At 45.7% G+C, this 20,856-nt stretch overlaps 2 protein-coding genes across 3 annotated transcripts; one reads left to right on the top strand and one right to left on the bottom strand.

Annotated features, from left to right (window-relative positions):
- Positions 1 to 218: 218 nt before the first annotated feature.
- Positions 219 to 15,694, bottom strand: LOC106118525 (epidermal growth factor receptor kinase substrate 8-like protein 1). 2 transcript variants are annotated; one of them, XM_013313186.1, is made up of 16 exons: positions 15,542 to 15,691; positions 8,506 to 8,796; positions 7,904 to 7,974; positions 7,280 to 7,479; positions 6,661 to 6,760; positions 5,436 to 5,989; positions 4,932 to 5,024; positions 4,671 to 4,838; positions 4,433 to 4,539; positions 4,141 to 4,265; positions 3,762 to 3,926; positions 3,394 to 3,442; positions 1,427 to 1,549; positions 1,088 to 1,197; positions 810 to 998; positions 219 to 390 (listed from the first exon to the last, which is right to left on the bottom strand). In XM_013313186.1, exons 2-16 carry the CDS (start codon positions 8,717 to 8,719, stop codon positions 319 to 321), a joined length of 2,340 nt encoding a protein of 779 aa, XP_013168640.1. In that variant the 5' UTR covers positions 8,720 to 8,796; positions 15,542 to 15,691; the 3' UTR covers positions 219 to 318. The 2 variants fall into 2 exon arrangements, with proteins under 2 accessions (XP_013168640.1, XP_013168639.1); XM_013313185.1 differs by lacking the exons at positions 219 to 390; positions 810 to 998; positions 1,088 to 1,197; positions 1,427 to 1,549 and adding an exon at positions 10,482 to 10,644 and having other exon boundaries at positions 2,146 to 3,442; positions 15,542 to 15,694.
- An 86-nt stretch (positions 15,695 to 15,780) lies between these two features.
- On the top strand, positions 15,781 to 16,587 carry LOC106118528 (Na(+)/H(+) exchange regulatory cofactor NHE-RF1). The gene has a single exon (XM_013313191.1). The coding sequence runs from the start codon at positions 15,813 to 15,815 to the stop codon at positions 16,323 to 16,325; it is 513 nt and encodes a 170-aa protein (XP_013168645.1). The 5' UTR covers positions 15,781 to 15,812; the 3' UTR covers positions 16,326 to 16,587.
- The last annotated feature ends 4,269 nt before the right edge of the window (positions 16,588 to 20,856 follow it).

Genomic DNA, 20,856 nt, shown 5'->3' with positions numbered 1-20,856 from the left:
CATGGGTTTTATTTAGCTATAATTTTCTTAACTATTTAAACGTTGAAAAGCTTTCACATATCTTGAAAGTTTAACACAGTTTTAATTGGAATCCTTGAGATCACTAGATCACTGCCAACAAAAGTTTTATATAACGCCAATCTGCACTTCCATACAGACAAAAACGTAGAGGAAGTATTACAAATACAAGGACAGCTTTTATCAAATAAAACAAACGATGAATACAAATCACTTTAATACTTCACAGTACCGAGTACAAAGAAAGTACAAACAAATAAATAGCAAGTAGAATATGTTCCGTTTATAATATTAATGTTGTCACGTGACCTCCACCTTCTCGCGCACCTTGCGCAGGATGCTCTGCAACTCGGAGGCTGACGTCGTCTTGTACTGCAAACAGGCAAGTAATCTGTTTCATTCTGACGACCAGACGGTCGTAGTCGTAGAGGTCGCCTTCGTACTCCAAAACATCATACAACACTGACATGTCTCTACAACGTTTAGGTGTTTTTGTGCAACCTCGTATTTACATAGTGTAGTCTTTGTGTCTTACAAATATCTTTGAATGGATGTTTGCTGACAGGTAGCTACAAAACTGCTAAACTGATATGGAACTGGCTACTTACAAAGTTCTTTTTTTTATCTAAGTGTCATTTATTTTTAAAATGTCTGAAAGACGCGCGCTTATTGACAAGCAACAACCCGACTTCTAGTCTTTAGTACTGTATGTGGCTACATTCGCTACTCGCGTCGCGACAGACTTTGATGACTAGTGTCAGAGTGCAGAGAGGGAGGGAGAGGCAGCTCACCCCGGAGACGTTCCGCTGCACGAGCACCTGGCTGTAGAGCCTTTTGCCCTCGTCGTGGCCGAGCGCGCGCTCCAGCTGCGCGCGGCTCAACGCGAACAACTGGTGGCCGGGCACGCGGAGCTGTCGCTGCGCCGCCGCGCTGAACCCTTTCGCCTCCAGCCACGCCACCACCTCGTCCGGATTCGATTTCTGACAAACGGCCACACGAGGTACACAATTATTACCATGTTTTAACATTGTATACGAACCGACGACATGACACATTGTATTCGACTCACCTGGTGTATGAAGATGTCGGGCGTCTTCTTGAAGTCGAGGCGGCGCTGCTGGATCTGCGGCAGCACCACCTTCAGCTCGTCCGCCAGCTCGCTGCCCGTGGACCTGCTCGCTGCGGACACACGCACACACACACATACATAAATCGTCGCCGCCTGCGCGCTCAGGCTCAGCTCGCCCTAGTTGACAGCTGTTGCATTACTCAATAAAAAACGAATTCAATAATTCTTGTAAACATTTCCTGGTTAGTTTGCTCTTGCTTAGTTGAGCGGTGAAATGCTCTGCAACGTTGTTCATAATGAGACATGAAATAAACAAATATATTGAGGAAACATGCTTACATTTGATGGTGTCAGTTTTGTTGGTGACGGGCGGTGCGGGTGGCGCGGGGGGTTGAGGCGGCGGCGGGGGAGGCTGCGTGGGCGCCGGGGGCAGGGGCGGCGGCGGCGGCGGGGCGGGGCTCTCTGCACACACGACACGCCTTGTACTACACACTGTACACATTGCCAGCTCAAACATCCTAGATGTTTGTATCAAAGTAAATTGTTCGTCAAAGTGTGACTAATAAATATAATAGCTCGCCTCCAGTAATCTTGTTCAATTGCCAGCCAAACAATCTAACTGTGTCAAACTTGTGCAGAACTTGATCGCATTTACTTTTTACTTGTGATTGAATTATTCGACGACATGTATTGAGGCTAACTTTGTTCTATAACAATTTTTCAATATTTATAAATTAAATTTCTATTTGTTTAAAACACAACTATTAGCATTGATATTGTACAAAAAAGTTAACAAGATAAAATGAAGATATAGACACAACAAAACTTACCGCAACATGTACAAGCACACAACACAGAGCGAGGCAACACAACACACACGTACACACACACACAACACTATGCCAATAAATATGTTAACAACAACGTAGCAAATAGACAAATAGCGTAAATAAAAAAACATTATGGCATAAGTGAGTGAACAGTTTTAATGAAAAAATTACCTATAAATTTTAGCGATAGGGAGAAGCACTTGGAAGGAGTTCATGAAACAACGATAGTGTTATGAAGGATTTAATGTAAAAAAATGTAAAATACACAAAGACAGAAGTGGCGAGCGGTGCGGGCTGTGTGTGTGCCGGTGAGCGAGGCCGGCACACACACAGGCCGCACCGCATCGCCCACAATCACTATAATATATTAACATTTTCTTTTATATCTAGATCGCTTTACAACGAGTACGGTTTAATATTATAATAATTTAAATAGCACTAAATATTTTCTTATAAACTCTGCGGAGATAAAACAAATACATTTGACAATTTACAGAGAAGAATAAGTTCAACATAACATTTAGCACAAACGTGATACGCACAACAAAACAATATTACATCATCTATACATACATACATACTTATATCTTTGTAAGTGACTAAGTAACATCATTATGTGTATTATTTGTATGTCGTAGCAGTTTGCCTACAGCGAGCGCGTGCCTTTACAAAACACGACACAATATACATGTATTGAACCTTTGTGGTTAGAAATGAGTGAAAATGATGTCTAAATGCCTCGCCTTGCGAGAAAGTATCCGTAAAGTTATCGTCATTTGTATTAAAACGAGAAATCTCTTTTTGTTGATGACTTTACGAAGATGCATATCGCAAATATTTGTGAAAGACGCTCAGATCTAGTTCTCTCATGAAAGGGAGTCCCTGATGACAAGCGCACGAGTCCCGCATCGCGACACAGCGACACTAGCGCCGCCTCGGCGGAGACACGCAACATCACTGCACGCACGCACACACACACACACACACACACACAGACAGCGCGAGTCCCGATACTTCTTATTATCATATTATGTTAAGTACATTTATCTCTATGTTGTATGACTAAGCATCAGCCAGGACGGTCCAGTGCACCGCCCGGGGGGAGGGGAGGTGGTTACAGGGAAGTGGGGCTTTGTAATTTAGGTTATTGTTAAGTATAGGTAGTGATATTTAACTGAAATCCTTAAGCTTCCTTGACGCTCATCCACTCGACGTTTATGATGTGATGGATGTCAATCAAGAAGCAAGATAAGAAGTTTGACTCCATATTTTATTTAATTATGTATTATGTTCATGTCAAAAGGAATTATCATTATTTTCGACGAGGACGAGGTGGTCTGAGTGTGAGGGAGGGACAGTGGGTTCTCGGCACGCGCTAGAAGTATCGGAACTCGCCCTTCTTGCCGAGGCGCTCGCGGCGCACCCAGTCGGCGCCCTGCCCGCCCGGCCCGCCCGGCCCGACTCCCGCTGCCCTACCCGGCGCGCCGGTCGGGCTGCTTCCGCCGGACCCGCGCCCGCCGCTCTCCTGCAAACAAAACCAAATTAACAATTTATTGTTCTCGTCGATGAGTTATCAAGCGCCGGCAATGAATTGAATCGAATCAATCGAAGCACGAGGGTGTCAGCTCTAATCATGAGTTCGAAACCTGCTTAGTTACTGATATTCAGTGGTACCAGAAAAAAAACTTGTTGGCGACTTTCTTCACAGTACGAACTTCGGAGAAACGTACATAAGAAATTCAAGGAAAGAAGAACAAAATGATACATGACGAAATCGATCTAGTACCCATTTCATGGGTGAATTATATTGGCTTACTATAGTACTACAACGTAGAGAAAGGCACCTGATACATGGTGTATATGGGGTTGGGGTAGAGGTGCGGGGGGCTGCGCGCGGGCTGCGGGGAGCCGGGCGGGGAGAAGGCGGGCGCCACGATGGTGTGCGGCACGTGCGCCGCCACGCCGCGCCGGTTGCGCGCGCGCCACCACTTGCGCGAGTCGTCCAGCACCTGCAACACGCACGCGACACCACTCGGACTTACACAAATGTTAACTTGTCGCCGTCGAATGTTTCTAGTCAATTAACAGTCAACAGCGGACTGCGGTCCGCAGCTGCGAAAGTTGCCGCTCCGACGCCCGTTGTACCGGTGCTACACCTCGGCCTCACCGGGCGGCAGTGCGCGTCGGCGAGCGGGAGAGCGATGACGTCACGCCCGCACCTACCTCTAGGTACTCGCCGCGCACCACCGACAGCTCCTTGTCGTTGTTGGCGGTACGAGGGTAGGTGACGCGCACAACGCGGCCGCCGCGCGCCGCCACGCCGCGCGCCCACGCTTCACCCAGGTCGTCTGCAGCATCACATCACATTACTTAAATTTATCTTCTTGCTTCGAGAAAAGAAATAGTAGTTACTATTGTTTGTTTTGGTCACTGTCTATAGTATCATTAAGAACTCCATCTTAGTAGGTAAAACGGCCTAGGGCCCCTTTAACGTCGCGCAGAAAGAGGGCCTCACCATCCTCCCTGTCCGGGCCGCGATAGGGCATGCTGCGCTCGGGAGCTCCGCGGTCGGGCGAGGACGCCGCCGAGCCGGAGTCCTCGCGCACACGCGACCGCGTGTTCCTGCAATGAGCCAAATCGCACGTCATGCACCGCTTCTCAATAACGTACAACACGACACAGGTTAAAGCTCACAACGAGTAACAAAGATAAATGAGTAATCTGCAGCACCTAGGGGAGGGGGATACACGTACCTCGGGTAGGAGCCGTATTGCTCGGAGTAGAGGTCGGGCTCGTCGCGCTCGTACCCGTACCCCTCTGCCCCTTCGCCCCGCGCCGCGCCCTCGCCCCGCGCCTCACCCCGCGCCTCCTCCCGCAGCTCCCCGCGCTCCCCGCGCGCCGATTCGCGCCGCGGTGACGCCCTTCGGGACATACACGTCAACGACACAGGACGGCACGACACGACACACAGACATGTAGCGTGACACATGGACGTCTGACGATGGTGCTCTCACCTGCGCAGCGGCTGGTCGTCCACCTGGTAGTCCGGGGTCCAGCCGTCCATGAACACCGGCTGATAGGGCGGGATCGTGGTCTTCCATTGTTCTCTGCAAGCAAAAGTAGCTATTGATCTTAGCTTCGATTTCCGCAGGACTGCAGTTATTTGATGTATGATCCCTGCCCTTTCAGAAACGTTTTCTATTGCTTTACACCTTCTATTTCGTTACTATATTATCATTACTGTACTCGTAGATCTAAATCCGGCTATAAAATGTTATCAATATCTACAATTTCGTAATTACAAACCGACTAACAATCGTAAATATCTCTCTTATCTATAAAATTATCTCCTTGTTGTTTGACAACGTCGACAGACGGAGTGGAATAGAAATATATTCAATACAAAAAGAATCGAACTATTCAAAGACTAACCGAATAATAATATCGCCGTACGAGATGTCGTCGCAGACCAGCTCCCAGGGACTGCTGCATTAGCAAAACAAGCGGCGTTTAGTTACCTCGGCACGAGCCAGGCGTCGCCCAGCGAGTGCCACAGCTCGGTCTCCTTGCTGGTGACACAATTGGCGAGCAGGTTGAGCGCGTCGCGCGTCAGCAGCGGCTGAACGACGCGCGCCGCCAGTCGGCCGTCGGCCGCATCCTGCGCCGCGTCCACGATTAGCGCCAGCGGCGTGAACAGGAAGTGCACCAGCTCCGGCGCGTTGGGGTCGTGGATGTGAGCTCGCAGCCGCGCCAGCAAGTTGAACGACAGCTTGAACTTCTGCAGCACGTCGACGAAGTCCCGCTCGGGCGGCGGACGTGTGCGCAGCGCCAGCATGCCGTCTCCCGCGCGCCGCGCGCCCCGACCCCCACGTCGCCTCCGCTCCAGCTCGCGCGACGCCGCTGCCGCGTGCTGTAGCCGCGCTATGAACTTCTCGATGTCGTCGAAGCACCGATTGAGAATTGCGATGTCCTGCTCGTACAGACGCTCCGAACCTGTCGACGAGGCGTCATCACGCTCGCCGCCCGAGCCCGCGCGCTCGCCGCGCTCGCGCCCCAGCTGCGCCGCCATTTGCTGCAGACACGAGCACAGAGAATCAGGATCAGACCGACGGATCTCCCGGCATTTCCCGCTGCGCAGTCGTCACAGCGCTGTCTTATTCGTAATTTTACAATGAGGACTATAATTTAGGTCGACCCCATATGTATGTAATTTGAACGACCGGAGTTCAATTTTGTTAATAGATAATGAATGAATAGTCAATTCAAAGTCAAATCTTGTTATATTTAACTACTACAGCAAAGGTTTAGTAAAACATTAGTGGATGGAAACTGAACCGTGCTTTAAATAGGCATATTTACTAAATCACAATTAAATGCTGCACGAAATCTGTAATAAAATATTGATATTCTTCGCCTCGGTGAATATTAAATATAATATAAATGATTGTAATGGAAGACGAGAGGACGGCTGCAGTGGATTGTCTGGTTTATCGTGGGCTCCATTGATACTCGCAGATAACCAATGAGATAAGTGGCAAGTAGCCGGCTGCGATAACAGGGAACCTACTTCTAGAACTGGAGCGATACTGTCGATGTCGCTCAAGTGACGTCACCCTCATTGGTATATTTACCACTACACTTCTCATTTTCAACGAGTCACGTACGAATACTATGGCTTTTAATGTCGACGTGACATAATGTAGACCCTTCTTTGGATGATTATAAACCATGACTAGCTCTCACCTGTCGCCGCGGGCGCTCCATTTCGCTATCTCTCTCCCTCTCTCGCTCCCGCTCGATGATGAAGTCCCGTCCGGAGTCCCCCGCTGTGCCGCCCACGCCCCTGCACATCACAAGGTCACTCACTGACGATACAGACAGACACGTCCCGTTTACCAACTTTGAAAAGGTTACTTAGTTTTTACGAACTCATATAATGCTACGAGATTCCTGTCTTTTTCTTTTGTTTAGATTCTATATTAAAAAGTAAGTTCATTTTACTTCATTTTATGGTTATTACTAGTCCTTTGAAAGGAAAGATATGGCCGCACCGGGAGCGCCAGGAGTATGCGGACACGGGCAGAAGCACCGTGGGCGGGAAGCGGTACGAGCGCATGCTGCCGACGGTTGCGCGGTGTGTGCGGTCTGTGCAGTGCGCGCGGTCTGGCACTCGCACATCCCATAGCCGCTGCGGCCACACGAGATATCGCCGAGATAACACCTCTCAGCAGATCCTCGTCCGATAACTTTGTTATCTTATTTAACTATAATTATATTTTTCTTTTGCTGCAACTAATCGCGGCTGCTGTGTATTTGGGAGCCGAGACTGGGCGTAGAGGGATAAGGGGGGGCGAACACTGACTTGAGCGCGTTAAGCTCCTCGACGAGGGCGTGCGCAGGCACGTCGTGGCACTGGAAGATGTGCAGCTCGCGGCGCGCGTCCGGTGCGTCCGGCGCCCCCGCCACGAAGGCCAGCACGTTGTTGTACAGCTCGCCTGGCTCAGGCGACGTGAACGCTGTTGGCGTGTGCACGTGCGACACCGGGAAGCGCTCCATTATGCTCTGCCGCGCACACATACACACACATACACAGACATACACGAAACATTAGTATTTTAATAGAAAACTTGCCGAGGAGCAGAAGTCTTGTATTCAATGAAGTTATTTAAGCGCCAAGCTCGGGAAGTCTTTTTAACAAATTTGTTCGGTGGCCACTTAACAATAGCCGATTCTTTTGTTTCTTATTTAAAAATAAAAAAAAACTTTCTACTGAAATCTCAAATGGTATGTCCTGTCATCTATCAAAGTCAGTTCAATCGTTTGGACTCCCGGTGGTCACAATGGAACTTACATCCGTCCATACATACAAATTCACATACATAAAAACTCACGTGCGACAAATATTTCCCTCTTAAGTCAATGGAGCAATAAGTTAAAACTGCATTATAGCAGAAAGAACTTTTGTAAATTGAGAGTGGTGTCATACCCCAGTCTCATAGTCCATGACCAGCACCCACTGGTCCTCCAGGCACAGCTGCATTTTCTGACTCCATATACCTGAAGAGGAAATACATGTGATTAAACAGAGATTAGTCATGAGAATAGTTGTTTTTATAAGATAAGATGGCAAGCTCGAGCAGCGGGAACACCGAGGTGATCATCATCGCTTAGTCACCTGTTTATCAATTGTATGAAAAATTGACATGTGAGACAACGTGTTATTATTAAGTATAGAGAGACAGAGAATGAATGTGTCAGGTATTCATTATTCAATAACAGATATGACATTTCGTTTTGACATTCACAAACTGCTGTAATTATAATAAGTCAATTGTTGTGTCTGCGTCGGAGTCATGTTGTAAGTCAGTTGCTAACTGTAACATGATGACCGTTCGCAGAGATGACGGTGACGTAACCAGTGCACACTTGTTTTGTTTATGAGATGTGAGTGAGCGCATGTAGTGTGACCTTGAGAGCGCCAGACTGCCGCCCTGGCACTCGCTGTTACCACCGAGTAGGAGAAGGATACCATATCGTCTGTATTAACAAGAAGCCGCGTGTTGCGGTGAGGAGAGGTGAGGATCTTACCGTTGGTCTTCTCGAGTTGCAGCAGCCGGCGCATGCCGTCCGCCGGATACACGATGCCGGTCTCGCGCGTCACCGTGAACGTGGCCAGGTGCTCCAACACGTATGCGCGCAGCCCCGCCAGCTGCTCGAACTGCTCGAGCGCACGTTGCGTGTCCCCCATGGCCCCGCCCCCGCCCCCGGCTGCGCCACCACCCCCGCCTCCGCGCAGCGCCATCCTTCGCGCCCTCACGCAAGATGGCCACACATGCCCGTGGCACTGACACTCGGTGGCTTTCGGTTGTAATCACTTATCTGTTAAAAAATATATGTATGTAAATATATAGCTGGCTTAGAATAATCAAAGGTAAGCAATGATGTTTAAATGGCATGGCCATAATTGTGGAAAAGGTAAATTCCCCGTTTGTTTATGTTTTCGCATCTGCCCATTCATTTACGGCAACGCAATATTAGATTATGTTGCTGCAGGTCATTATAGTGCAGATGTAAAGAAATGCTTGCTCGTTTACCAGCTTCTGTCACCCCCTCTGTGCAACACGTGTCATTTATGCTGTAACGGAAATGAACATCCGACTTTTCTTTTGAGATGGTTGTTAGCCGCCGGTGCAGCCGCTGTAGGGACTTCACGTTGATTAAATAAAACGATCAATGCTTATTGTTACTTCTGATCAGTTTTCGCCGCACCGGTATTTACTTTTAGACTTTCTTTCACGTCTTGCCCTCCTCGCCCCAAGATCTGTGTCATGTTGGGTTCCGCACATTTTCATTTCGTTCACGCCCACGTCACGTTGGCCGAACTTAAGTCCGCTTTTCACTACAACAATTTGATAGAAACTAGCGCGATGAGTCGGACTCGGAAGTGGCATCAGGTGCGCGGGTGCGCGGAGAGCGCGCGGGGCTGCGCGTGCGCCGCATCGCTAGTGGCTAGCGGCGTCTTGCTCGCACTACGCTCGCTCTTCAAATTCCGTCTTGTTCGCACTCGTGCAGAAATGCAACAGGATATAGTTTTATATTCCAGCGGAAGTCGCTCCGTTACTTCTGACATTGTATTAAAATTTGTTAAGAAATTGTCAATTAATCAAAATTGCAATCCGTTCTGTGCAGACAAAGGATAGGCCGGACAAAATATATACGTAGGTATAACCCGTTTGTGTCCCCACTATGGAAGCATCTGATTTGGTGAGCTGCGGTATTATTTGTTTCATGTGTGTCTGCATGTGTCACGAGGTACTCGTATTGTCGCAGCGCGACTATGTGACAGGTCCGTCATCTCGGAAGATCGTTGAATTTTAATGTAGTCAATTATGCAGAGTTAATGTAAACCGGTTGCAAGCGCGAATACTTGTAAAGGAGTGTATGTATGTACATACATACCTATAAAGTATGTATGTAGGTATGTAGTGCGGCAAAGAGGCAAGTGCGGGCAACACGCGATATACACTTGCACTCATCGCCAACAGCTGTTTGAATATGTAGTACTTGCGTTGCTGACAACGAAAAAAATTTATTATAATTCTTGTTCTATCAGTCCGTCAGGAAGGCTTCGATAATTCCGATTTTTTAACTCTGCGTTGACGAAATAGCGGGCGAGCGCTAAAAATATGCTTATAATCTCGAAGAATAGTTCTCAATTTTGGGACCTAATTATGAAATAGAATGTGCTACTTAGAACGTTGCATAATTGATATACTAGACGGTGAGTAACGATGTACTCCCGTAGAGCTAGAGTAGAGCCCGCAACAGCTGCAACAGAAGTGTATACTCGTACATGATTAAATGCGGTAAATTCGTTTGATTTCTATATATACACGTACCAACTAGATTTATTATAGAATAATAAAATATCCGACATTCCACTTAAACTGTGGTAACTGTGGGAAATTCCCCGGTGACGGAGGTCGTAACTTGAATTTAAACACACGTTAAGAGCGTTGTTTACGAGTCGGAGGCACTTGCTACATAAGTAGGTAGATACTCACCTGTGCGGCGCGGCGTTGCCGGCTATTGTGTTTGCTCGCGTGTTGTGTGTTGTGCCCCGTGTTGTGTGGTGGACATACGGCCAACGCGTTATCGTTCACTTAAATTGCTTTATCTTTATGTCCATTATTTGCCAGAAACACTAAAGATAACTGCAGCGGTGTGCTTTGTGTGAGACGAGAATTAGCTCAGTCAATAAATGATGACAATAGCGTGGCGTGGCGCGGGCGGCGGCACCTCATGTCGCACATCGCGAGAGCTCACGGCCGCGTTGTACACAACACAACTGTAATGTGTACTCGAAGGCGATTAGCTAACACCAGTGCATTCCTGCACCGACTCGCGCGTGACGAATTCGCTTGCGAAATGAACGAGTGTGTAATTTATTCAATACACAATTATGTGCAATTGTAGCCCTTATTATCATCATATCAAATGCCAGTATTGAGTGCGCGATTATAGGTTATTGAAAGTGCATTGTCGAGGTGATGTTAATGAGTGCGACTGGTAGGTCGTCGTGAGATGTCTCACTCAGAGCTGCTAATGAATAGCGTGCCGTGTGACCGTGACATGGCGCGGTGGGAGGGGGGGAGAGCGGGGCCTGAGCGGGGAAACTTGACACACATTCCGCTTACGGTCTTACGGTTGAGCAGCAGGGCTCTCGCGCTGTGGCCGCCGCACTAACTACTTATCTGGATATATTATACATAACATTTGAATGTAATGTACATGGTGATATGTCTTGCACAGCCGCCGGTGTCGCCGACGTGTGTGGAGTAGCCGGTGTCGCCGACGTGTGTGGAGTAGCCGGTGACGATACACAGAGCACGTCACTTCTGTTCTCTACTGTGTAAATGGCGTTAGTGTTTTACGGGATTTGACACAATATAAAAAGGTTTTTAAATGAACTCAATGCAATGTTTCGCGCCATTAGGAACGGCTCAGAATTAGGACAAATCGAAGCCAATTAGCATACGGCTCAAGTCAACAAGCTAAAAGGTTTCTTAATCCCTTTGAAATGTATTATTTAAGTCAAGTGTCACACAATACGTGTCGTGTCACACTCGCAGCTCATAGGACTGTCGACGTAACTTGTCATCGCCCATTCTATACGGTTTCTTAATTTGATATTATAAGTATTTCATTGCGGTGGATTTCATTTGTATGTACATATGTCCATCAACTTCATAGTACAATGTTACAAGTAAAGATCGTCTGTGCCCCCCCCCCGCGCGCACACCTCACTGATGTCCCAAATGGTATGACATACACGCGCTGCGTGCGTGTCTCTGCCGCACAATATCCGGTCGTCTGTTCTCCGTTTTCCTTTTCGATGTTCGGTTCTTAAAACCGTTATTACGGCAATTAAGTACCGGAGATTGTCTTTATGATAAACACAACTATATTCCTACATTATTAGATAAACTATTAATTTGATGTTATCTTAGATTAAAACCGCTCGAGGTTTCTAAGTCGGCCGCTGACATATTACATCTAAAAAAGCGACTTATGTATGTTTACAACGAAATAGAGATGACAGAGTATTGATTGATGTGAGCGGAGCGGAAATGTGTCGTCACCACAAACCGACATGGGCACCAGCCTGATTATTGTTACTTTGTATTACATCGACAACACATTACTTAATGCCTAATTAGTTTATAATCGTGAGTCGAGTGCGCGGCGACTTCAATGTGCTCGACGGCCGCTTTCATCTTACCGAATGTAAAAGCGGATGACATTTGACAAAAACAAGCATTCGTCTAACAAAATCTTCCCGTAAAAGATTTCAACGCGCGCGTCATCTCAGCACACGACGCGACGGAGACCCGCCGCACAAACAAATATATCTAGATAAATAAAATTATAATAATAATAAAACCGATGAAACATGTTTCGTTCGAATTTAGAGGAAGGATGACAAATTTAGTGTAAATCTAGAGGATTAACATAACTCTCCGGCGCTTATCTTATCACCTAAGTTCGGCCTACATGTTGTGCTCAGCGGCGGCAGGAACGGTCGACACAATTGCGACACGCAGAATGACCGACATTTGTAAGTACATACTATGTATGTATATGTCTACAACTTTATACCAAATTACCAAAGTAATATAACAAGGCGCAAGCAATAACCTTACTTAGCGCCTCGTGCCCGCACTACACGTAACTTTTAATTATTATTTTATGTAAATACAATATTGCATATATTATAATATGCTTAATATTTAATACAAGCAGGAAACTTTTATTATTTTATAATTGTAATTTACGTTAAATAACCTTTAGCCCTACAGCAGGCGAGTTATTTCAGTATTCAGTGCGGGCGTGCGCAGACGCAGGTATCTAAAGGATTGCATCGAACATTCCAAACTGCGAGTGCGTGTCGTGCGAGAGCGAGACTGCACGCACTAGAGAGGGACGCACGACGCCGACGTCATCGAGTTATCAACTAAAGATGGTGGCACGCGGAGCGTTAGATGTGTCTCTGTGTTAGTGCGTGTACGTGTGCGACCATCACATCTTCTGACGTACTGTACTAAAGCTATTCCTTTATTTTGAAGGATTTTTTACACTATGATAGAACCTAGTACCTTCAAAATATGGTGTTAACCTATATGTTACTGTCAAATTTTAAACTTCATTGATTGAAAAAATTGTGAAAAAATGTATTACAAATTTCCAATTTATAGGATATCCAGCAAAGACGCATACAGAACACCACAGCATCACGACATTTTCCTTCCCTGTAAAGACGACGGATAAAAACAAATGCAATTGGAAAATAGAACAACACATTGATACATAGAAAGTATAGCTGCATAAAGCATCGCGCATTTCACTTATCTTCCTGAGAGAGGCTCGACAAATTCTATCCACATGTTGCAAACGCGAGCTTGCGGACAGACAAACAGACAGACAGACACATAGGAAAATAATATTTTAAAAATTGGTTTTCCGTTATAAGCAACGTAAATATATTATCATCAGTACGAATTTTTGTGATTGATAATTTTTTTCCGATATTACATACAGACACTCCAATTTAATTAATTGTATAGATATATCCTGACCGATCCGTTTGCCCTACATTTTTACCAGAGGACAAAAAAAATTGTAAATTAAATATACATCCAAGAAAAAACTGACAGTAATTGATATGTGAAGGTGATTGCAAAACTGCTTTTGAATTAATAAAGTTTTTTTTATCCCATTCTTTAAAAAAAGAAGCACAATTTAGTGTTTACACAATGATCACAACGCAATATGTAAATGTAAAGTGAAACTGCGCGGCGACGTAATGCGGGAAATATGTCCACTGATAGCACTAATCACAAGGCGTTTGTGAATCATCATTACACTTCTGCTAATGACGAACATTGAGTTCATTAATATTATATGATTTTTTTTTTACCACACACTGTGCATTCAATATCCGTTCGCTTCTTTTTCTTATTATGTTGCCATTTCATAAAAGAGGTTTGCGCCAATCGTTGCAACTTAAACTTTTGGCACTACAGCTCTTAATATTGGACTTGACGTATGCTCTTTTTATGCCACTAGCGAAGATTCTTCAGCCAAGATGTATTTTCGGTTTCTTTCTAGATTCGCTGGCACCAGGGACCTCACGGTCTCAACCTGGGGACTTATGAAGTCGGGCGCCGAGCCTCAGAGGCGTTAGCCAATGGACGAAATATTTTTACTTGACAAACTTTTCGCACAAATCGTTAAAAATAATATTTAGGTTTCTACCGTGCATTGCCTTTGATCTGTCAAAAGTCGGGATAGGGGTGGTGTGGGTGGGGGAGAGCGATCTACGACATGCACACACAGACACTTATTGTCACGCTCAGAGTTTCTCAAGAAACCATTGCGTCAATTTATCATATCAAATACACTATATTGTTTATTGTGCTGCTGCAGTATTATTTTTTTTAGCCGAAATGTCGTTACATATAGTTAACTTGCTAAATGACACGGCCACAGAAATCACATGTGGACTGTAGTTATTCTGTTTCATAGTGAGTATTCCTTGATTCATTCCGTTTCATAAACTTTTAACGAAATAAGTAATCAACGATAACGCTGATGAATTGTCACGCAATTTGTAAACTATTATGACACAGCTTCACCTTTGTCCTATTATGATAATGCCTTATTGATCGTCGGTTGAAATAAACGTTAATGGTCGTCCACGACACTCGTTGTGCTGGCATCTCCCCCGCACGCGAACTGCGTGTCTTCCTCCAGCATGGAACAAACAGGTCCTTTGGAGCAAAGCGTTATAATACGCGACCTGGTGTATTTTACTTCCTTACTGAAAACTATTTGGGCTGTCAAATTGAAAAAAAATAAATAGTGTTACTTGCTTATCATATATATTATGTATGTCCCCTTTGACACCAAATGTAATCCTAATTTTATTTGTTCTTTATTAGAAAAATACTCATTAGCCACATGCAGAACTGACGGTTGTCTTCATGATGAGAACAAGTGTTGTTGTACCGAGCTCGAGGGCTAATCGTGCAGCAACTAATGCTGCTGCAGACTCTACCACAGTTGTAACACACGAGCACGATGGGCCTCATCGCATCCCAGTTTCGGAGGATGCCCATTGCGTAACGCTCGACACGTTCAGAACATAGTAAGAGAAATGAATTTCTAGCAAAAATTAAGTGTGCAGTACACAAGCGTGCACTGCGCAAAGGTCAACTACTCGCGCCTTCATTAGTATTAGAGAGGTAGAGGCACCCGCGCGCCCCGCGCGCCTCTGCGCCGCCGGCGAACGGAAGTTTATGTGCGCGAGGCTTCCGACCGCCGCTTCCTCTGATCTGCCCGCGGACCTCATTTATGTGGTGAGACAGCGCCACTGCTTCGCCTCACCTTGCTGGACATTCCAGACAAGGGGGTCCTCTGGCGTCAGCTAATGCTACCTTCACAGTCTCACGAGCTTTGACCCCCTTCTCAAAATGCACTACACACGTTGAAGGTTTCCGATTCCAACTGTACACCGCGTCGCAATCGCGCGCCGCCTGCTCGTGCGCACCACGATCGTACTCACCTCGGCCGCCTGCAGGTCGACGACACGCCACAGCAAGGATTCTCGCAACACACAACACACTCACAGTATTTGCGATACTTCGCGCCGCGTTGGCGACCCGACGTGCACTGGCCCGGCCGCGCCCCACCGCGCTCCTCTGCCCCGCGCCCCGTTCCCGCGGAGCCTCTACAGGTGAGAGGGGCGCGGGGCAGTGAGGGGGCGCGCGACGTTGGGCCGGGGGGGGGGACCTGATCGCGCGGCGGCCGTGTGCGTTGCGCGCGCAGTCGCAGCGATGTCCGCGAACGGGTCGGCGGCCGCCGAGCCGCGGCTATGCCACGTGCGGAAAGTGCCCGACTTCGATGGCTACGGCTTCAACTTGCACGCAGAAAAGGGCAAACCCGGCCAGTACATTGGCAAGGTGGATGAAGGCTCGCCCGCGGAGGCGGCGGGCCTACGGCGCGGCGATCGCATCCTTGAAGTGAACGGGCAGAGCATCGCGGGCGAGACGCACAAGCAAGTGGTGGCGCGCATTAAGCAACGGCCGGACGACGCCGAGCTGCTGGTGGTGGCTCCGGCGCCAGGAGATCCCTTGCCCGCCGAGCTGGACGCGCCACCCTCGCCCCCCTCACCCACTGCGGCACCTGGCGCACCCGCCGCACCCTCCGGCGACTCTGAAGCGCCGCGTCTCAACCTAACTATGACGGCGGCAGAGATGCGCGCGCACCTCGCTGCTAAGAAGAAGGTGGACCCGAAAAAAGTGCCGATGGACCTCAAGTCCAAGTTCGACATTGTGAAGAAGCTGTGAGCGCGCGCGCGCGGCGTTGCCGCTCCGCGTCGCGCCGCCGCCTTCCTTTGCCATTGATTTTATTGTACATAGGTATTATACGTTTTAAGGAATAATTTCGATAGAACTACATATATGTTATAATTATATTGTAATTTATTTTTATGAGCGTAAATCGATTGAATTTTTATTAGCCGATTATCTAAATGTGTAGTTTAAAGTTATCTACATAATTAAGTCCAATTATTGTTGAAAGATTAATAAAGGATATTTAAAAACTACAGAATTTGCGTTATGATTTGTGTAGAGTGGACGCGGGAGGTGGTTCACGAGGGGCGGGAGGGGGGGGGATGGTTGTATCGTGCTCAAGGACGTGTCGTCGCGGTCGGTGACTGCAGCCACGGCGGTGTGTTCCCATTTTTTTCTCGATATTTTAGTGAGTTGACAACATTGACAGTGCTCTGAAGCCGGCGCAGCGCGGCGCGGCGATGACGTAGCGGCTAGCGGCAGATGACGTGTTCTACACAGGTAGTGGTCGCGGGCCGAGTAGCGAGTGGCGCGGTAACAGCGCGTCGCCCGCCGCACCGCACCGTGCCGCCATCAGCCGGCGGAGTCTAGCGCCGAAACAAAAAGTTACAAATTTGTAATGTCCTCTGCACTCGGTCACATCAAATACTAAACAGCAGAAGTGTAAGAGTGCAGGCGGGGGGGGGGGGGGCAACCGGCTCACTCACCAGTATTTCCCCTCTTGTTAATTTATTAAAACCAATTGATTATTTTTTTTTTCACTTTTTAAAAAGATAAATACAGATATTAAAATATACATCTGACTACCTATCTATTAAAACATAACTAAAGGCCAATTTTAAGGCGAAGCGCCAATAGAATGGTGATTATGGGTATGGACATGAGGTCACGTGGTCGTGGATTCGAATGTTGAGCATTGTTGCGAACCATATTCTAGCTGAATTCAGCTACACAATTGTTTAAGTAATCTGCTAACATCTAAAATATAATACATTGTTTTTCCACAAGTTAATATTTATGTGATAGTTTATGGTATGTTCAGGGCGTCAGCTGGCACACCGCCACACCGCCACACCGAACTATAGGACTAATAAAACATTGTGTACTTCTCTTATGTATACTTAAATCTATCTTGGTGATGACTTTATAGTTTTTTTTTATAATGTTTTTTTATGCACGTCTGTAATTTAATGGTGCTAATCTCGGCCGTGTCCGTGCGCCGGCGTCCGCCTGTGTGCCAGTCACAAGGGCGAGCCTATTGTTAGGCGATACTTGGCGCTAGATTAGTTAATTGTGAAGAACTTTATAACGTTTTGTTCAGCATTATCGAGAAATGTTAAAAAACGATTTATTACACTTGATATGTTATAATATAAATCTTCTAGTTGTACAGGTTGTAAGGTGACATCACGCGGGCGTGACGAGGGTGCGGGGCGCGGGGCGCGCGACGCGGGGCGCGGGGTGCGGGGCGCAGGGTGCGGGGCGCGGGGTGCGGGGCGCGGTTCACGTACAACATATTTTAGATATTTTTAAATAAATTTGTGAAATATCTATATATTTATTAATGTACGAGTACAAGCAAACAGCGGAGTCTAGATAGTTTAGGATCTAGGTATCGTGCAGCTTTCTGTCTTGTTGTAGTTTGTAAAATATAATTTAAAAAACCATAATCCTTCAATGTGATTATTAATATGAGATATATATATATATATATAAAAGAAAGTCGTGTTAATTACACTATTTATAACTCAAGAACGGCTTTACCGATATACCTGAAAATTGTTGAGGAGGTAGCTTAGAGCCAGGAGACGGACATAGGATACTATTTATTCATTTTTTTTATTTATGCCTTGAAGGGCTGCTTTCTATTTAACTTACTAATGGTATAAATGCGAATGTTTAGATGGATTTGATCTGGATGGATGGATGGGTTTTTGAAGATATCTCTAGAACAGCAGAACGGTTTTCGATTAAATGTGGCATACTAATAGAACATAGTCTGAAAGAACACATAGGCTACACTAATATATATTTTATTTTTATATATCCACGCGGACAGAGTTGCGGGTGACTGCTAGTTTATAATATTAGTAAGATTAAATATGTTTTTATAATTTTCTAACAGACCGCATTATAAATACAAATAAATTCAATTCTAATTAAATAAGTCTTCTGTATATAAAATAGGATATTTCCGTTAAATTAAAACATATAGAAATAAAATAAATAATGACTGTGCTCTAATTTATATAACGCTCTATTCGCCCCTGATTAGACAAAAATCAATGTCAGTATTTTAGTTCTCTTTGTCTTCCTACACTGCTGACCTCTAGACGTATTTTGGAGCTGTACCACTTCATCTCCGCATTTGTAGAAAGTCATTAGAGGCTTCCATAGTAAATCTGAGAAAAAAAAAATAACTTAGAAAATCTTAAAAATCGTCTAAGGTGTTCAGTACATCTTGCGGTCACAATGCCTGAGACATATACATACTCGTAGAAACTAGCGAGATATCCAACTGCTGGTATCCCAGTTGATCATCTGGCTTTATTCACATCTAGACGTCGCCAAACTTGCCTAAAACTTGTCTAAAATGCAGTTAATTACGAAACGAAATAAGTTAGTTGATAGTTGATTGTGTTCATGTTGGCATGTATTCGCCGGAAGAAACGTGAAATCGAACGAATTGGATATTTCGTTATTCGTAATGTGAGTTGTTGCAGCAATCATACACAATGTGCTACAAGGATGTGTTACTGGTGTTGGAACAGCGCAACAGGAAACCGAATAGTTGAGCAACGCCGGGCGGCTACATCTATATTTGCATGGGGATTGAAAAGAAATTTATTATACATCCTTATTTCTATAATTACATATAGTCTTAAATCTATGATATAAAAAAAAAAAAAAACGAATAATTCACTAAAATATGTTATTAAAAGGAGTCCCTTTAGGCAAGGTTATGTATAGACATCGATGTCCACGACTGACAGGCAAAGTAGCGCAGTCAAATAAAACGAAAATAAGAGGTGAAGCAACAATGCCTTTCATAGAGGTAAAAAAATATATGTAGGATCGTGTGGAACACCATTATCTTTGAAAAATAACAGCAGAATAAAAAAATAAAAAACTTTTGATATATCCTTTCTTTACAGACTTTCATAATAAACTTTTTATACTTGTTTACACACACTTACTGTTATCACATTAAAAACTTTTTTTTTTTTTTATATCATCACTGTTCAAGCACCTTACAAAAATTATTCATAAATCTTAATCCAATTTATTTATTCATAATTATAATTTAGTAGAAGAAATTATGAACCTGAATAATAACCTCTATTTATATAAAAACGTCTCGCCATCTAGCGGCCGGGAGGATTAAACCAATACAATAATAACAGTAGAAAAAAATATATATTTATATCCAGTCGCTAAGCTGCCATTAAATTTTTTTGAACTGTGTGTTATGACGCAATCACAGCGGCAAAAAACACTAGGGCAATCTCCCGCGAATGTTGGAGGTGATAAAATTATGAGTGGAAACTAAATTTGTTTTCTTAAAGATAGTGGTATTGTCGTTAAAAGTGTTTCTGTTACTTTGAAATATGTGTTTGAAAAACTCCTATTATAAGCAGATGTTATCCTCAATGATAAATAGAATAATGACTTCTATATTTAATTTGATATAGTGACCATAACCGTTTTGCCATCTAGCGACCAGAAGGCTAAAACTGAATGTAAAACCATCGCGCCATCTAGCGACTAGCGGACTAAAACCTTATATATGAAACAGTCGCGCCATCTAGCGAGCAGAAGCCTAAAACTTAATGTGAAGCCGCCACGCCATCTAGCAACTAGCTGATTAAAACTCTTTTTTTTTTTTTTTCAGACGGTAATGCTATAGGCATACTCCGTGCCTCGGGGAAGGCACGGTAGTTATGTGGGATTCTCTCCCCGAATGGGAGCATACCCACTAAACCCCTCTGTTCCCTCATAGCCACAATGTGGGACGCCACGGGATCGTGTTAAATTACCACCGCGACGCCCCACTAGGTAGGCAGGTGCCCCCACCAAGGGGAGAGTTGTAGGGCACTACCTGCAGGGACGGGTAGTGTCCTACATGGGGAGAGAGGGCCGCCAAGAGAGGCGGATGGCCTCCGGTGTTCCCCAGGGGTCTGTATTAGGACCCCTGCTCTGGAACATCGGATACGATTGGGCCATCCGCGGAGAGGTGCTGCCCCGGATGGCGGTCATCTGCTATGCAGATGACACGCTGGTCGCCGTCCGGGACACCACCTGGAAGAGAGGGCGGAGAAGGGCTGAGGCCGGAGTCACCCTGTTGACCCGGAGGATTGAGGCGCTAGGCCTCCGAGTGGCCCTCAGTAAAACCGAGGGCCTCTGCTTCAAAGGGCCGAAGTGGAGGGTACCGGCGAGGGCCACCCTCCGGGTCAACGGCGACGAGATCGGGGTCAAGGCCCGGATAAAATATCTGGGTCTTGTCCTCGACGGGGGTTGGCGTTTC

This window comes from Papilio xuthus, unplaced genomic scaffold (assembly GCF_000836235.2).
Source record: "Papilio xuthus unplaced genomic scaffold, Pxut_1.1 DF827570.1, whole genome shotgun sequence".
In the NCBI taxonomy this organism is placed as follows: domain Eukaryota; kingdom Metazoa; phylum Arthropoda; class Insecta; order Lepidoptera; family Papilionidae; genus Papilio; species Papilio xuthus.
The sequence above is the reverse complement of the archived record's forward strand: the minus strand, read 5'-3'. Positions and strand labels throughout refer to the sequence as shown.